At 48.8% G+C, this 19,112-nt stretch overlaps 1 protein-coding gene across 1 annotated transcript in view; it reads left to right on the top strand.

The window, feature by feature from the left end:
- The window catches only part of LOC146193947 (uncharacterized), a 67,574-nt gene extending 55,213 nt beyond the window's left edge, over positions 1-12,361 (top strand). The window contains exon 2 of the mRNA XM_084602903.1: positions 11,292-12,361. Coding sequence (XP_084459029.1) covers positions 11,292-11,620 — 329 coding nt within the window. The 3' untranslated portion in view covers positions 11,621-12,361. The remainder of the gene's footprint in view (positions 1-11,291) is intronic.
- The last annotated feature ends 6,751 nt before the right edge of the window (positions 12,362-19,112 follow it).

Here is a 19,112-nt window from a genome sequence, read left to right as displayed (position 1 = left end):
GTTAATGCCTCTTTCGCGGAGGCATTCAGTAGCTTCCATTGTGCACTGGCAGCACGGCGCCATAACTGTCACTGTTCGCGAAGGCCCATTGCTTCGCGCCCTTCGGTACAGTGCACGTTTTTGTATGGCTGTACCAGACACCCGAGCTTCTACGCCCCGCAGGGTAGAGCTGAACGCGAGTTTTCTGCACCACGGGTGCATATTTGAGCGTCCAGGGGCGATCGGCATTTAAAGTGTACCTCCATGCGTTTCTCGTATCCTCTGGAATGCTATTTGGCCATAGTCTGGACTCGAGCACACGACTGGACAGCAGGGCGACCATACAACCGTCTTAGGTTGTGCGACGTGTGCGTGTAGGGGGTAAGTGATCGGTCGCGTGTTGGGCCTAATTGAAGCTGCCTCTCGCGAAGGAGGTCACCAGTGACCAGTACGGAGAGAGAGTGATTGTAGGGGAAACAATGGGCCTCCCTGATAGCGCGCTCTTGGCCTTAATGCGCTCACTTTGACGCCCACGTAATCGCCTCGTTTCTTGTGGCACGCTATCTGAAAGGACATCCCGGTCCTGTCTGCGTTGTTCGCGTATACTTATCTCTGGCTGCCGAGTATTTGTTGAATGGGCGAATAATGGCGTGGGAAGGATTGGTGCAAAGCCTTGTACAGTGTCGGGGCTCATGCAACGCTAGTACCTCTCAATATTTTAATTCCCGTAGGAACAAAGTGGCTTTTTGATTATGGATATACCTTGGCAGGTACGTTTAAAAACAAAATTAGGCAAAAGTAAATCATCTCTTCGCTCTTAAGTGCGTATGTTGCCGAGGAAATACTTTTGGCCTGGATGGATACTAGCTGAGAAATTAATATTTAGGCGTAATCAACAGATATTTCCTATGTGGCCTCAAAAGCGCCACCGCACTTTTTTAATATTTTCTCCATTAGGCTATCGTCAAATTGCGTGAGGTCCGGTCAGGAACAGAATAGAATGCTTTTGTAACAAGGTGCCCCATCGTCATTTAAGTGATGTCAATTCGACTCTTGTCAATATTTATAGAAGCTTGTTCGCTAGAACAGTGGTGGCACTGGCGGGCATGATAAAGAAAATCGCAACTACCAGCTCTGCCTTTCAGTGCGCTTGGTGTCTGCTGACCGAGTTTTCTATGATCGTTCACCAATACCACTAAACCGTATGGCGGTGAGTGGTAGTACGCGTTATCCACACAGGCAGTGTTGATACCTCTTGGCCAACGATTGGCTTTATCGAGTCGACTTCTGGTTCTCCACGGAGTCTCATCATCAGATGTGTCAGGACATCTGCGTATGTGCTGTTGCCGCGGGCTCGGCTTTGATTTAGGTTGCGCAGTATCCCTAGACAACTCGCGAGCCATCAAGCTCGAATGAACTCGGGCTGCGACGGATAACCTGCAACTGGGCATCTCGTATTTCTCCCTCGACATCCGGGCTCGTACACTATCTCGCGCTTGTCGGCTCCGCGGGTAGTGTGGGCTGCTTTGCATGGAACGCCGCCAGGGCATCCCAGCGGCACACATGTGTGAGCCATAAATGGCGGCGCCTTGTGGTCCCCTTCCTCGGCGCTGCGTCCTTCGACGGCTGTTTTATCGCGCGCTGGGGCTCCAACGCATGCCAACACGAAGGCGGCTAGGCGCAACGCAGAGACGGAGGACTGGTCTGCCTGCGCGTGCTGCTGCTGCACAACGCGGGGTCTGCCAAGGGCGTTGGCCGCCTCTGTGGGGCGGGCTCCCTGCGATGCGCGCCAGTATCCGTCGGGCTGCTTTCGGAGAAGCTTGCGCAGAGCGACGCCTGGAATGTGAATGGACATTCACGCGTTTCCCCGTTTTCCTTGCTGCATACTTTCACGACCACAGCCAACGTGCACAGCGGAATGTGCTGTCTTAGTAGTTGAAGGAAACTAACTGATCTCGGAGAAACGCTAGCGAATGCCAAGGCAGTGCGAGATCAATGCTGATAGTTAGGCCAGATCGGGTGCGTTCATTTTTGGATTTTGCAGTGAAAGAGGGCAGACTTGGCGGACTCGTCTGCTTCGCTTGTGTTCTGTCTGCCGTCCTTCATTGCGTGCAGTTTCAAACATTCACCACGTTACAGCTTCGATCTTTGACAGCGCCTTTGTGCTCCCGCGAGATTTCCTTTATCCGATATGCTAATAGCCGGGAAACTTAGTCCTTGCACTTAACGAAACCTGTTTGTGCGCCGGTCTTTTCATATGCACTCGATGATGGTTGACAATGTTTTTCGACCTACTCCTCGTGTTCTCCGCACGTTCTTCCTCATCGCACAGGATTCCACGTTTCCGACGCAGTCGCACGTCTCGAGAGAACCTTCCTTCACGCTGCGTCCGCCTGCGTTGCGCGAATACCGGATGAGACGGGAATTCTCCGAGCGCTGCGCGCGCTTGCATACGCACTAGTGCTTGCATCAGTGAGTGCGTCGCCAACAGCTTCAGTGGCCTTCCACTACTTTAGAGTGAAGGTCACGTGCTTGCCTATGTTGCTCTTGTTGATGAGTTAATCAGCCCGCACTGCCACTATTCGGGTAAGCTATAGGCAGCAATGGCTACAATCGTTTTTCACCCCTTTCTGCGGTTTCCGCTATCACGTCTGTGGCCAAGTCAAATAATCGACTCATTCCGGTCGATCAGTGCGCGTTTCCGACTTTCTTCGAAAAGAAACGCATTTTCGCACTTCGCGACAGAGTGTCACCGATGTATAGAGAAATCTGCAGGGGAATAACTTGGGGTCTGCAGGAAATCCTAGGCGGCCAGCATTGCGCTATATGGGGGAAGAAAAGGGCCAGCGTCTTCTTCGTAAAATCCCCGTCTCGATTCCAAGGACACAAGGCCGGCAGTGATGTACGAAATACGTAAATCGAAGGTGATATGAATAAGGCTGCAGAACTGCTAACGGGATGTGCGTCCATCCTTTCTGTTGTGTTTTGCTTCGCGGTCCCGCGCGCTTATGAGTTTGTTATTTGCTGACTTCCGTTTTTTTGTATCACTTGCAACGAGCGGCGTCGGTCGGAAGAGCAACGAGGAATCATGTTTACTGACACATTCACCAAGGACCTTTTTTTTTTTCTCCCTCTTATGGCGCTCGCCCCTTAGCGTTCTTTTTTGCGTTAATGCACCGAGGAATATATCGCATACGTTATACAACCTAGTGCCCAAGGCTGCTAGGCTTTAGGCGTATTACTGGCAGTGTACGCAAAGCGTTTGGGGCAGCGTGTTCCTGTATGTACACGCGCTTGACGTTGCGAGCGCGCTAGTAGGGCGCCAAGGTTCCTCCTGCATCTCCTGCAGTGCCTAAACCAGTTATATCGCACGGATGCTCCGACCGCAATCAGTAGGGGTCCCCGCATAACCCCGCAATCGCTTATCACCGTCCTTATATTGAGGCAGCGAATATTTCTTTTGCACGCTTACATATTAAGTCAGTGACGCAGGTTTCCATTAAACTGTAATGCTCGAGTGACGGCAGCTGCACTGGGTGGCGTTCGCAACCCTGACCTCAGCTGCATCCTAATTGATGCAGAAAACCTTTCGTTGCCAGTCAACGGGAGATAACGTTATTCAATGGGCGGCGGAACTTTGACGGCGCAACCCTTGGCGCCGGATCCTCGGAACAGCTGCTGAGATGTGTCTTTGTAACATCTTTATTTCACATTTAATGAAGTCTCTCTCTTTATCACCCCCTCTCTCTCTCGTTTATTCGTGCCAGGTGGTGATTGATGGTGTAGTCGGCGTTGTGCGTGTCGATGTGGCTTCTCGCGTGAACGCGTGCATCTTGATGCGAGACCCCAGCGCGACGTTGCCCAATAGATGATACTGTATTCCACGGGTACATGAGGGTTGGTACCAACTACTAGGTGAGGGACGTAGCTCACGGTGTGCGAAGGGGACTTGCGGTTTTTGCGAATTGACAGGTGAGCTCATTTCGACTGTACAGTGGAATAAAAGTAGCGGGTACTAGTCGCCTCGTGGGGCTGTCGTTGCTGTATACAGGAGTCTCTCAGTAACATTATTCTTTTTTTTTATTTAATCGATATTTGTTGCCTCAGGGCATCAGTAGGGTATGCGATGAAAGATGAATAAATGATTAAATGAATGGAAAAACGTTGGCTGATTTTATGAAGTGTAGGAGTGAGCGATGATTAACGTTCTCATACTGAGACTAGCTTTACTCGTGTGGAGTGGATTGACAACGGCAGCGCGATGTGGCCGGTACGAGCGGTCTTGGGCCACACAAACGACGCGCCATTTTAATGATAAAAAAATAAGACCCAACTCCGCCAAATGGGTGGCCTGAAGTGTTTTTTTTTTCTTTATTCGTTTTTCGCTGTACTACCCGCGGAGGTATTTCTTGCTACACGTGTACCGTGCTCCTTGCGAGGCGCCGGGCCCGTCCGCCGCTCCCTCCAGCGCTGGTTCTTCTCTTCTGTCCAGTGCGCCCCAGTCGCGGCACTGCGCTCTGGAGAAGAATTCAACGAGGGCAGATCTCTGATTGCGTGCGCTCCGGTTCCCGCTTCCGCTAGTCCCGCGCATAATCGATGGGACATGCGGGCCTGCAGTCGTGTCTTCCTCTTGAGAAAAAAAGTTTGTGTGTGTGACTAGGCGGATGGAGAAACGGGACACCGCCTTCGGACGGCCGGGCACTGCATAATGATAAGCGAGCGTGAAGAAGCAGGGCCGTTGGCATGAATTGTTTCCTGTGATCTCGTTTCTTACTTCTATTTTTCTTTTATTTGTTTTTTTTCTACTCAGCTTCGTCCTTCGTCCGTGGCGTGATTTCGAATCAATTTGGTTTTCTTCTTTACTATGTGAATGCAGTTAAGTTTGCCCTCTTCGGGGAGTTGCGATAGAGCGTAATGGACGGCAGTGTTTCGCCGTCGATGTCGTCTATGCAACGGGGTCGAGCTTGGGAGGTTCAGTAAGACGTTGAGTCGCAGTGCGTTAAAGCAATACACCCTTCCGGCATCGAGGACGCTGGTTTCCGGGGCACGTCTGTTATCAATCGTCTTGTTAGTTAACGGCCTCTCGGTTGTGAAGTCAACAAAAAGTTGAAACACGTCCGGTGATGCAAGGCGCACTCCGTAACAGCGCTACTTTTGCTTACGGTTGGTTCAGTGCATTTCAGCGGCAAGCATAAGAGCACGCGCGATAGCCCGTGCACAAAACTGGTTCACGAAGGCTTTCTCCGTCGGAGTCGCAGTAGCATATAACGGGAGTGGGTTTCGCGCGAAATTAGCGCCAAGCGGTCGCCCGTGAGATGAGCGATTTGTTCGCAAACGAACCAGCACGCGTAACAGGAAGACGAAGTTCGCGCTTTGGGGCTGTTAGAACGCGCAAAGTCACGACATAAGGCGCCGGAGAAAGAGAGAGGGGAGGATATTGGAGAAAAGATGGACGGAAATAACTCGATCGCTGGCACACACTTCGACGTGCTCTGTACACCAGCAACAACAGCAGCAGCAGGCGCGCCGCCTCCAGCGCCGCGGAAAATTGCTCTGCCGTCGGTGCAGCCCTGGCGCGGTCTCGGAACCGCAGAAGCCGCGGGAGCGTCGGCTCGATCTAACTAGCAAAAAAAAAAAAAAAAAAAAAAAAAAAAAAAAAAAGAAAAAAAAAAAAAAACAGCTGAATCTGCGCGAAATGTGCGAGAGAACGGGGAAAGATTGAGGAAAAGTGCGGGGAGCCGCGCCGGGCAGCAGCGGAGGCGGTCCGACGGACCGTTTCAAGTTTTTCTTTTGCGGATTGCTTTCTTCGCCAAGTATGCGGTCAGAGGAAAAAAAAAAAAAAAAGAATCGTTTCCCGAGAAGCGCTTCTCGATAAGCGGAGACGAGGCAAAACGACCTGCGAATAAATAGTGAAAAGGCTGGCTTCGCTGCCCAGGAACGCCGAAAGCCGTCGGTATTTTTATATTGTATTCTCTATCTCGTTTGAATTATATAATGAAGATGTGGCTGTCTCGTACATTTCAGTGACAGTGACGTGCTTGGCAGTCCTTGGATGCCGCTTAAGCTGACGGCAAAGGGCGAGAGCACGAAAGCAGCGGAGGGATATTTGTGTGTTGTTTCATTTATACCGTGTAAACATATAGACGGACAGATTGCACACGATTTCTACACTGTTGTGTGGACTTCAATCGCCTTCTGTAGTTGGCTCAGCCCGTAGGAGGAATGTCTCTGGAATTGAAGCACCAATAGCAAGCATGCATGGGGTTCTCTAGTGCTGTTTTGAGATGGAACTCGGATGAAGTCAGCTGCTGATACTACAAAGCTGTCGTCGGGGCAGTTTTCAGCGCTGAAGATGCTGTATTTAAGATGTTTCTCGTTTTCTTATCATATTTCGATTTTGTAGCGTTTTCGTAACCGTCCCCTGTACGTTTGAGCGCTCGCCTGCGATTTTCCTCTCCCAGGCGTAGTTTGATCACTCGTCTCTGAGATCGTCGGGTTGTCCTTCACCGTGCATGGACGTTGTTTACGTGCTGACTTTTCCCTTTTGAAACTAGCCATTTTAGGGGTAGAAAACGAGCGAACCTACGTTCTACACCATGTTTTCTCGTGTGATGCCGCCGCTCTTTTGCTGCCACTAGTGGCAGTTCAGCTTAATGCGTAATGTTGGGAGGTCCACGGTGGCGGTGCGATGGTCGCAGTCTTCGTGTCGTCTGGCTTTCAAGTCGGAGCTGTTGCCTATCAGATCTCCGCCCATGTCTGAGATCGCCAGCCTGCTGGCCTGTTCCGTGCCGTTCAAAAAACCAAGAGTGCAGCGGTAGTGCGGTGTTTCTCTTAGAGTGAGCCTCGCCCAGGTCGCCCGCTTTCCTACGGGAAGGTCGGCGAGGTTCAACTTGGATTTTGCAGTGAGGGCTGATATGCTTTTGAAACTTTGTCGACGGTCGGTTCCAGGTAACCTCGGTGTTATTCATGCGCGCTTGAAAGAACGGGATGTCTCGATAGATCGTGACTTGTGTGAGAGCTCTCCTCTTGCGTGAATTGTCCACTTGCTGAAGTCCATGCATATCCCGATAGTTCTGCATTCGCGAAGGGTTTAAATCGCTTCTGAGAAACTCAAAACGAGTGCCATTTTTTTTTTTTTTTATTGCGAAGGGAATACTACGCCAGGCTTCGGCCCGACGCGTAGTCCGTAACCGCAGTCACGAATGACCTTGAACAGCCGCGAAGAACAAGAACACTTGGTCACCCGCAGCTAATGCTTTCGCTCCATATTCGGTTCAGCAGCGTTGAACCCTTCTCATTCTTTTTTTTCCTGAACAGGTAAACGTTCGTACCCTGCCACATACCATGCAGGTTTGAAATAACTTTTATAATTCCTGAAGCGACATCAGTTGCGCCGGATTGAGACAGGCCCCTTAATAAATAAAAACTGCGCACAAAGCATTACGTCATTAGCTGGTGGAGAGGTAAGTTAGAGCGTAATGTAATAATCTCCGTTTGAGACGCGTTGGGCGGAGAACGTTTCTGAGACAGTTGCATATCAGATCTGTAACTAGTAACAAATCCCTTTCCTTTGACAGTGAATCTGTATGGCCATTGTAAGGTATTTTGTGGTTGGAGTTAACGGTCTGAGAATGTTCGAATTTGGCGAATATCAAATCAAATCTTTATTAATTTCAATCGCTGGACTACCTACCAAATATTGCCCGTTCGAAATTACTTAAGATTTTCAGATTATATTTTCAAGTGTTGTGGCAGTTTTCGAAAAAAGATTAACACCGCCCGCTCTATAACGCCGCGCCACTTTCTTTAGCTAGTGCTGTTATCCATCTTCGAGTGCGGGAGTGTGGGTTCGATCCCCTGTGCTTCCGGGAATCCGGAAATGCTTCCCGTAGCCAAGTGGCCGGGCTCAGCTGTATTGAACGTCTTATCAAATTTGTAGTTGATCTCACCTTGCGTAAAGAAAAATACTTTGTACCATGGTGCTCTTCGGCCGAAGCTGCATTTGCTCTACAAAAGCACAATATGTCATCATCAGGTACCTGTATGTGTCTTCGTGCGGCTTTTGCGTCCCTACATTGTGTGCAGTGCTATTTGGTGGCTCCAGTGTAGTTAAGGCGCCTTATCGCAGCGCCACCGCTAGAGCTTCGCTGGTCTCGCTCGCACGGCAGTCCAAACTTCCTTGCAATAACCGATTTGTGTTCGTTTTTTTTTTTATTTTTTTATTTATTTTTTTTTTTTTGCCACATCATTCGCGGTGTATTCAGTGAACGAACTGCTCTTTTGGTTTCCCCTTCGGTGTCAAAAACATTGCTCGCACACCCCTGCGTAGTTCACATACGTCGTTTTCGGCCCTGCTTCTCTTCAGAGGTGCATAGTTTAATACTTTTCGACGCCGCTGCGCGGAACTACAGACGCACTTCATCCTCTCATATTTTCTTCGTCTTACTGGCACGACCGCGCATGGTGAGAACGGCATACCGACGTTGCATCCTTCTCTCTGTGGCGGTAACTATCCCCCGCCGAGCCGACTCGTTGACTGCACTGACAACCGGCTTCTCACGCGCTCTTTCTTCCACTCGCATTACCGGAAGCGGTGGCGCATTAAGGACTCGGTTATGCACGAAGCGTGCGCGCCTTCCATTGTGCAAAGTACGGGGAGACTGCCTCATCTGAGGGCGGCGCCCGACTGAGGAGCACCACTCGGACGCTGAGTTTGCGGAAGATAGTGATCCGCAGTTTCTCACGGGTGAGAGGGGATTGCAATACACTTCGCTGCTTTCAGGCAACACTCGCATATCCAGGGCGATGGTGGCGAAGAAGTGAACGCGGTCGGGGGATCATGCATTTTTACGTGCCGGTGCCCGCATGAACAGCGAGCGATAATCCGAAGATACAATTCAGCATATTTTGCTAGAATATAACAGTATCTACCACATTCCGATGCGGGCACAGCCAGTATGGCGTGTTCGCTGACTGCGCAGTGATATGGACATGTGCGCTACGACGTCTGCATGAAACAATTGAGAAGGGGGGAGGGGGTAAATTAACGACTTTATTTGCGTGAAATATGGGGTTTAACGTCCCAAAGCACAGGTGGGGCTACGGTCGAGGAAGGCCTAGAGGGGCTTTAGAAGCCGTAGTACGATACAGGACTGCAGATTAAATTAGTCTTCCCGGGGTTCGTTGACGCCCACTGACACGGTGCAGCACGCAGGTATCATTCATTATTTTATTATAATTGTCCTCTACCTCTAAATTGCCTGGGTCCCGCCGCTGTGGCGCAGGGGTTAGGGCGCTCATCTGCTGTGCCCAAGGATGCGGGATCAAATCCCAGCCGCGGCGGCCATTTTTCAATGGAGGCGAAAAGCAAGGCGCCTGAGTGCTGAGCGATGTCAGAGCGCTTTAAGGGACCTCGGGCGGTCGAAATTATCGGAGCCCTCCACTGCGGCGTCCTTCAAAGCCTGAGTCACTGTGCGACGTTAAACCCTGTAAACTAAACCAACCAAATCTGACCTAAAACAGCTATGTTCAAAAATATCTCGACAACCATACCAGGTGGGTGGTGAAATCGACGTAAGCCGTGTGGGGGATTAGGCATTTGCATGGCTCTGTGAAGAAAGTACAGTGTTAAGTGCACTTCACGGGAATGTTTAAGGCATGACTCTGTTTCCCGTGGCTCGCGCAGCATCTTGTACTGCTTACACAGCTTGAACGGACACTGTGGCAAGGGGCCTAATAGTATTCCAAGTGCAGCGACCCTGCGTGACCAACCTGGAGATCATGGCTGCCCGCGATGCGAGACCAGGTCTGCCTTGCTACAAAACAGATAAGGAGACAGACGTAGAGAAAAAAAAAATAATAAGCAGGAAGGGAAAAATTATTTTTTTCTAAGGAATCCTTTTTGGAGCCTTCGGAGAGGCCAGCGGGCTTCCTGGTTGGCACACATGCATACACCGGTCCCTCTCGCGTGGCATTCCTACAGCCTTCCTCTGTGGCTTCCGTCGTACGCCCCTTTCCTCTCGCGGTCTTTTTTTATCATCCCTCCGGGGCCGACGTGCCGAAGAATCGATGCAAAACAGTGTCTGTGCACCCTTACCGCGCGTATTCTTTTTCGAAGCGAGTGATCGGCCAAGCGTATCGGACGTTAGTGCCGCGCGCGCTTGATTGGGATTTTCGCCTCTGTCTGGTGTGTTCAGTGCGTGTTGTATGGGGCGCCAGATTAGACACAAGATCTCCGCTCCCTTGCCTCGTTTCATTTTTATGTCTTTCTAGTCTTTCTACATTTTGTTTCTGTCCGTGACCGCCGTGCTAGCTGGCTTCTGCCGTGCGTGTAGCGTGACGCCGGCATCTAGAAGTAGTCTTGTATCCCGCGAAGCAGCGCGTTCTATACTGCGTCGGGGAAAATGTAGAAGCCTAAAAATAAGGACTCCCCCCCCCCCCCCCCCCCCCCCCTCCACCCCACCCGACGCTGCCGCAGCCGTGGCGACTGCCTTTTGTTCTGAGCAAATTCGGTGCCGCTTGAGGGCACGCATTTCTGTTTGTTTTATCGGATACTTTCGCACTTGGCGTTTTTCGCTTTGTTTTCCCTTTGTGGGCCACGAGACAGGCGACGGTTCGCCCATTCCTCGGGCCGTGTTAACTAGCGATTTTCCAGCGGCTTCTGCGTGCTCGCCTCTTCGGGTCACGGTGCGGCGCGGCCTTGGAACGAGTTTGTGGGCCTCTCTTTGTGGCGGCGTTGTTAAGGATTACACGCTTTGGGTTACAATTGTGTCGCACGTAGACGCAAAGGGACAGTGGGATTGTTCGTAGCGCTGGTCTCGTGCCTTCCGGCGGAGGGGTGTAGAAAATGGACGCATTAGCCGGGTATTAGAGTAAATATCGACGACTGCCGACCTCTGTAGATGGCCCTCGGAAACGTTGGATGGTTAATCATTGTCCAATGAAGCATAGTTAAGAACTTGACCACATGCATGGAACCATCAACAGGTAACGGATCACTGTCTAGCGCACTAGCAAGCCTGTCTGTATGTATGCGTGGCACTCTGGTATTGTGTCGGACTGTACTGATCTGCCATCACAGCTTTGTTTGAGGGGTATCAAAGGGACAGCGCATAAAGACACTTGTTCAGCTGAAGTGAAAGAACCTGCACGATGTGCGCGCAATACACCGCAGGAAAAAAAGGACGCTTGCTGCTCATTTATGTGTCTGTCTTTCTTTACGTCTTTGAAATGTATGCTAGACGGAACAAGAGCCACGCTTTTCTCCTTACACCGCCTGACGCTGAATCGTTTGTGTTTTCTCCCTCTCGCAGGAGTTAATGGCTCCGGATGCCAGCAGGCGTCTACGTCGGCGGCTGGAGCGACCAGGTCTTCTCGCCTCTTCTCCCGGGACCGGCTGAACACCACCGACTACATGCACACCCTGGCGACGCTCGACCGTCGACTGGCCATGGACGAGATCCTGGAGAAGCGGCGCCGCGCCGTCTTCCTGCAGCAGATCCGGTGCCAAGCGCCGGGAGACGAGGACGACGTGTTCCTCGAGGAGGGCCTTTTCTGCCCCGAGCCTAGCAGGTCCGCGGCGCCCTCCAACGTGGACGACACGGCCTCCGGAAGCCGTTTGCAGCAGCACGCCCTGCTTTAGGGCTGCCCTCTTTTCCACCATGTTCTCCCGTTTCTTGTTTTTTTTTTTCTTTTTTGTACCGTTGTGTACCCGTTTGTGAGCGCGCCACTACAGCGGCGGCGCAGTCTCCTTCATCTTCAACGCGAACGTGACCGTTTTCGAGTGCCAGTGACAGGCTGTATTTGAAACGGACGAAAGATGCGAGCCGCGAAAATATCCTCAATGGCCAATGACCATCCGAATACTATTGGACGAAATTTCGCGAGGGCGTCTCGACCCAGGGCCTGCTGTCCTCTCAGCAACGGCTGTCGCCCTGGCTTTCGAAGCACCGTTAGCAGCAGCACGGGATATAAAAGGGTGGAAGCGGCTGTCGCCGTATTCTGGTACACAGCCTGCACCCAGACGGCAAAAGGCCTACGTACAGAGGCCAGAAGTACCTCTTATATCCTGTTTCATGGTTGACCATCAACAGCACTGGTCTTTATCACTGTTCTGGACAGATTGCATTGTTTTAGCTCTGCAGTGATTGAAGGGGTACGGTGCGGGCTGCTAAACTTGTAAACTGTGGGACAGAATGTAGACGCGCGAGTCGGACGTAGCGAGAACCGTTGGCTTCGAAAATTAGTGTAAAGACCGCGGTGTATAGGTCTGTAAGCGTTGATTGCCGAAATAGCGACGTTGTCTTATGCGCGTGCGGAGAAAAACGAAACCAGCTAAGATCGTCTCTGGTGGCCTGCGTAGTGGGTCGTGTTCTGGTTCAGCGGGTCGGGTTCTGGTTCAGCGCGCCTAAAATCGGGCTCTTCGATTTGCCAGACTGATGGCATGGTTCATTTTGTGCAGGAAGGAACATTGCGGCGATCTTAGCCATAATTTACGACCGTTTAAGTCGCCGAACGCCGAGACACCAAAGCGTCGGGAGAATGGTGATCAGGTTCGTTCCAGGTGCCGTAATGCCCAAATCCCTGAGAGGCCGTGGAAACAAAAATAAAGAACCAGTGAAAAGGAGGGTATACTGCGGTCTCAAAATCGAAGAGATCGACGAGTAGTTCTAAAGGTTGCAATGCAAGCTCAGCGGAACACTTCTTCAGAGTACGGCTGGCTGGAGGTACTTGCTAAGGTCAAGCTCGAACAATCCGTGGCATTTGTTTGTGATTTTCCTCTCGAGCAACTGTCTCTGGCTGTCATAGTTTGTGTGTGACATGGCATCGTGCGTCACTTCATACTGTTGTACAAAACGTATCAGCTGACTCGGATGCTTGGAATGCCTTTTGTGACGACCTTCTGGTTTGTTTTACATTTAGCCGCCATACACTTGTACAAACGACAGACTAGGCTGGCGCGATCTCGGTGGCGCCTTTGCCAAATTATCGCTCTGTGCTGGAATCAGGCTCCGCGAGTACATTTTCCGATTTCCTTTTTTTTTTTTTTCGTTACCTATCAGACAATCTGCTAGTTGTCATCGCGTGTGCATCGGTTGCAGGCCGAAGCGCTTCCCACCGCGAAGCTCGTCAAAAAAAAAAAAAAAAAATCCTTTGCTGCTATCAATGTTCTTGCTGTCGTACGCTTGTTATAATCATTCGTCGTTACGAAATCAAACAATGCAGGCTTAATTTGAACGCCCGACATCAAACTTGAGATATTGCTCGCGCGCGGCTGATTTTTGAGATTGTGTTGATTTATGTATTCTTCGGAAGGACCAACGGTGCTGGTACATTAAGGGAAAGGCCGGTGGACAGGGTAGAGATCTGCTTTTCACGGAGCTCATTTTAAAACCTCTGTTTCGTGATGTAGGAATCGTGTGGGTTTCTTTTTTGCTTAATTTAAAGGAAACCAAACCGTCGTGTCCTCAGACGCGCGTTTATGGGAAAAAGCGCTGCGATCTGCTTTCCATAGACAACGAAGCGCATATTCTGCTGCTTAGCATCGTATCGCTACATCTATTTTTTTTTTTTTTTTCGAAAAGCAGGGACTGCGACCATGTTCAGGAAGCCCTGTAGTCTACTCATTGGTAAAGAAAAAAAGAATCGATTTGAAACCTGCGGAGCGCGCTTTCGACGTTGGCGCTCGCCAACTGGGCGAGACACCCGTTGTATTCCGAGACGTAGCCGCTTTGGCGAATCAAAAAGCGCGCCAGCTTCAGGCTGCTTGCAATGTGGCGCCATCTGTTGGAAGCGAAGACCACCAAAGGCGCACTGGCGCCAATTTGACGATCAACTTTCCTAAAACTTGCCGAAATTCGGATTATGTAAAACCCACGTAGATAGCGTATAGGCTATGCAGATCTTGCAATGGCATGCAGATGAAACTAATATTCGATGGTACAGTCTGATTTTCTTCTTTTTGACGATACGTCTAACTCGACGCAGTCGACAACCTTGACGTGGCGCTGAAAAGACAGCTTTTTTTTTTTTTTTTTTTTTTTTTTAATTCTGGTCTGCACTTCGGGGATGACGCGTGCGAAGGCATTTAAATTAATGTTGGCGGAACTCGTGGCTACAGCGCGAACATTGCTTTACGGGCCAAACAACGGACAAAACATTTTGCTCTTAGTAAGCGTCGCTACAGGAAACCTTTATGCGTCAATATCTGGTATTACCCGGTCACAGATAAGCTTCCCTTTTTCTTCCCCAGCTGAAGGTAAAATGACTGTGCTCATTGAGGCTTCGTGCCAAAGGTGTCTGATCGGGCCAGCGGCCTACGAGACCCGTCCGCGCTTTCAAGATAAGGCGCATGTTATTCGAAGTGCCTAGTTATGGACACGGCTTTTTTTTTTTTTTTTTTTTTTTCATTCTTTTTTCCTCCTCAATAGTGTGCAGGCATAGAAGAATGCTTCCAACTTAGCTGGCGGTGGAACGCAAACATTTCGTTAATTTAGAGTGATCCAACGTGCTTTTTTGAACAGCTACATGTAAATAGAGATGGCGCGAGCTTTGTTAATGGTGTCATATCGGTCGTCCCGCTGTCCTCGATAAAAACTTCCTTAGTACTTTGTTTCTTACACTTGGAATATAGCAGTTTGCAGCGGCGCACAGTGGTCGCCTGAACTTTATACAGATCGACGTTTCCGACGTCAGCTTCCGAAAGTTCGCATTGCGTCTTTTTATGTTTTGTTTTTAACGCTCAAGGCACACATTTTGCCTATCCGCCAGGCTAGTTTCTCGACGGCAGCTATGGCGGGTGTTGTGTACATTTTGGAGTGGTGTGTACGTTTTCCCCCTTCTTATATTTTAGGATACTACATGTTCCCAAATAAAGCTTAACTTGATTAGACCGAACTTTTGTTGACGCAAGACAAACAGGCTCGAAGACTTACCTCGTCTACTTATTTGTGACAGCGTCACTTTGGACGTCATTGTTGTGTGTAAGAGCCTGCAGAAGTGAATGAGGTGGATGTTTGCGAAAAAAAAAGAAAGTTATGTGGCATGTGCAACCGCTGCCACAATGCGGCGGTTTTGTTACCGTTTCCAGCTTCAGTGTCGCCTTTGGTACTGGGAAAAAGATGCTGTGACTACTGCAGTGGGTGCTGTTTCTTCATGAAGAACGTGCGTTTCCCTCCGCAGTGTCCACTGTCCGCCAATCAGATGAATATATTTTTGGTAAATAAAAAAAAAAATGACTGACAAGAAAAAGAAACCAATGTTGTCTCTTTGCATTCGTTCTACTTCGTCTCACTGCGGCTAGCAAGTTCAGATTTCTTCGAGCATTGTTTTTGGGAACAGGAGAGATGTATCAGAATCTGGCGTGGAGGAGCTGACCCTAGTGGAAACCCACTACCTCCCTTTCCCAAAAGGGAGATTTTTGCTGGGAGTATTCAACTGCGTTACCGCAGCCCGTGACGAAAGCTACATAGCCCGAGCACGCCCTTTTCTTATACTCAGTGGAATACAGCAGTCGCTTGTAGTGAACAGAATAGTTGTGTTTAAATAGTATATATTGATAGAAGACATGTTTCTGATGTAACTGCTAGCTTTCAATTTTACTCAAGGCAAAAAGCTGGGTTTCCAGAAATGCCCAGTTGGCGCTGGGTACAACTTCGGCTTAGGGTGGCTCGACGCGCGCGTCTGCGAGCATTTGCGCGCATCGCCGGCTAAGTGAAGGAACCGCACAGACAGGAGTGTGCCAGGCCGTAGGGCCTAAATATAGGACGCAATTACAGCTTTGGAAGGCCTGGTCGATAGGCTTCCCTTCGCTGCAAAAAGTCGGTCCAGGGATGCATCTGTAATCACAGAATGTGTCCTGAGGTTTGTGCAGACAGGACCAGCATGTGTGTCGGAGGCAGCAGTTTGGAGCCCATACGTATCGCGTCTGCGGTATAGCCCTGTCCCAATGGTTCACTAGTTGGGGCGCTCGGCTACTGAGCTGGGAGTACCGCGTACGGCAGCGGCTGGCGCGTTTCCACCTATGCGTAACGAAAGGCGGCAGGGCACAGCACTATGTTTGCGCACGTTCAAGACCTCTAGGTGATCAAAATTGTGTGCAGCTCTCCACTACAGCGTCCTTCATGTAGCTTTGGGACGTTAAATCCATAACCAAACCACCCGCTGTTGACGGTAGTATGGCAATTTTGGATGGGTAGGTGGGTTGAAGGAGGTGGCCAAAACAACTTGCAGCAGTGAACTGGAAGAAAGGAGGGTAGTGGAGGGGGACTGGAGGGACGTTCCGAAGCAACACCAAGTTTTACACGAACCCTATACAACTCGAGCTAGTCCCTATTTAGAAGGAAAGTGCAAAAACACACACGAAGAGAGCCCAGGGCTAGGCACGCGTTTCCTACTAAAAACTCGCTCTTTGTGTTGAGTAATCAACTCGACTCGCATTCTGCCACGTTCATGTATACAAGGCTAACGAGAGCATTGGCAAGGCCATGGGAGGGAGTGCGGGAGCTGGATTTTATGAGCGGAGGAGGACGGTGGAGGTATTGAGCTCCTTGGATACGTTTGTGTACTGGTTCTTATACTGGAATGCTAGTAGGTAGATGGTGGGTGGCAAAAATCGGAGGAAGCGGCTTAAAACAGTTTGTACGGGAAGAAACAACGCATAGAACGTCAGTTTATTCGGCCATTTCCTTTCAGTTGTGTTTCATCAATCGGTATAGGATCGACCAGTGGTAATGAACGAGTATACCTCACTGATGAAAGAACACATAATCATTTGGCTAAACGTAAACTAGACAATAAATATCAAGTCAACAAGCATACAGGAGGGAATAGGTAAGAAAGAAACAATACATACATTGAGCTGATGTGAAGAACGACGAGGGGGGTAGAGCATGCAAACGCTCAAATGTTCATTTGCCCGACCCGCCAAGGCCAGCTGGTCATGCGTTTCCAATCAGGTAAGCCAAACATTTCATTATGGGTGCTAGTTTTATTACTGGGGAAATGGAATGAAATAAAATGGTTTAAATCAAGCAGGTTGACCATGTTCGAACATAAAACAGCACAAAGTGACAAAAAAAAGTTGACAGAGGTATTTCTATGCAATTATTTAATGGCAGCCCAATTTATGTCAATTGCTGTAAAACAAAACTGCCGCTATAGTAATACTGTGAGTTTCTTGGTTTCTCGAGCTAACAAAATGTACTGAATTACATGCGTGACGACCTACAGTGATGGCACCATCACAACTCATTCTATACAGCAATTAAGCAAAATTGATACGCTCAGAATGTGTTGCAAAAACCTCGATTACCCCGCGAGATTACCCCGCAGCGTCCAAGGGCGTTACAGCAGGGGGGTTACAGCATAGAAAAAAAAAAGACATCTTCATGCACACAGTATACTTGCATTTCATTTGAACGATTCCACTCTCTAATAGATGTAACTAAAAAGGAATTAACGTAAGTGCCAGTCCGGGCATGATATTCTTGAATTTTAATAGTGTGCTCTATGCGCCTGGAGATATTAGATGTCCCTTTAAAATAGGCGTATTTGTTAATACTGGATTTATTGTGGTAAATCAAACAGGTTAAGCCTTTTCTACTGAAAAAACTGTAAGGGGCAATAACCTCACATTTTCTCACACAATCTCACTCAATTCACATAAGAAATCACGTACAAGTCGCATATAATTGCATAAGTTCTCATAGTTTCTTGTACATTATCATAAATTATGTACGATATTTTATGATAATGATGTGTACCGTATGAGACTCTATGCGATTAAATGAGCTTTTGTGAGGTTATTGCCCCGTAGAACTTTTGGTTTTTCAGTAGGCAAGCAGTTCTCAGCAGAGTTCATCTTTCATGACACGCTGTCCTTTGTTCCGAATCGTCCCAAGACGAATCTAGCTGCGCGGTCTTGAATTTTTTCAATGTGTTCAAAGGGTTCCAAACCGCACATCCAGGTTCCAAAATAGGCCTAACGCAACTCATATATGCCTCATTTTTTACATTGGTATGAGAACATGTCAAATTTCTTTGAGTAAAATTGAGTGGCTTACTAGCCCTACGTACCAAGTCGTCAATATGTGCATTCCATGAACAATCCGATGACTGCGTTACTCCTAAATACTCAGCTTCCTTACGTATTAGATCATTGTTAATCATATACCGGGAATCAATAGGCTTTTTCTTTTTGGTAAAACAGGCATGAAAACCCCTTTTTTTTACATTTAAATTCATCTTTGAAGTGGAGCACGGGGACTGAATTCGCGATAAATTTGTTTGCAAACATGAAACACCACGATTAGTATACACAACACAGTCGTCGACAAATATCCGCACAGAGGTGCAACGCCTTCAGAGAGATATCGTTTATACAATACCCAACCAAGAGCAAAACCAAGCCTTTTTATCAAGCGTAAAACCGAGCCTTGCAGAACGCCTGGCGTAACATTGAAAACATTTAATACAACGCACTGTCGCCGCTGAGACAAGTATTTTTCTATTCATTTTAGTACATAGTAGTGAACGTTTATTACTCGGAGCTTGTTAACTATACTCCCGGACAATTTTTTGTGGCTATGCAGCCAAAGCTACAGAGCCAAAATGCACTAGCTCACTGAGAAGCAGAATGATAAATTACGCGGATCGTGGTCTAGATCATCATAACATTAAAGAAATGTCTGTGTTGTTATTACATCAAGCTTGTACTACAATATAGACCAGTACAACGTTCGTGTAGTGAATTTTAAAATAAGTACACAACACCGCGCAATCTAGGGAGCCTCGATGCAAACGCCTTTGCATGGAGGCGCCCTAGGGGATGGATGGATGGAATATAGGAGCGTCCCCTTTGAAATGGGGTGCTAGCTGTATCCATCACGCTCATTTTTCTCCTTATATCTTAATTATTGTTTTAGATTGGTTAACTATACCATGATTCTATTTATTAAATTTTTGTTTCTACATTACTAACATTATGTCACTACTGTGCTTTTAAGCCACCAATCTTCCAGTCGTTCTTTTTTTTTTTTTTTTTGCTAGCTTCCACCACCGGTTTGTTCACCCGGCCATTGGTATCTCTAAACCCCAGAGCTTCAGGAAGAGTGACTGCGCCTGCATCGACTTCC

This window comes from Amblyomma maculatum, chromosome 4 (assembly GCF_055883805.1).
Source record: "Amblyomma maculatum isolate TAMU_Amacu chromosome 4, ASM5588380v1, whole genome shotgun sequence".
In the NCBI taxonomy this organism is placed as follows: domain Eukaryota; kingdom Metazoa; phylum Arthropoda; class Arachnida; order Ixodida; family Ixodidae; genus Amblyomma; species Amblyomma maculatum.
The sequence above is the reverse complement of the archived record's forward strand: the minus strand, read 5'-3'. Positions and strand labels throughout refer to the sequence as shown.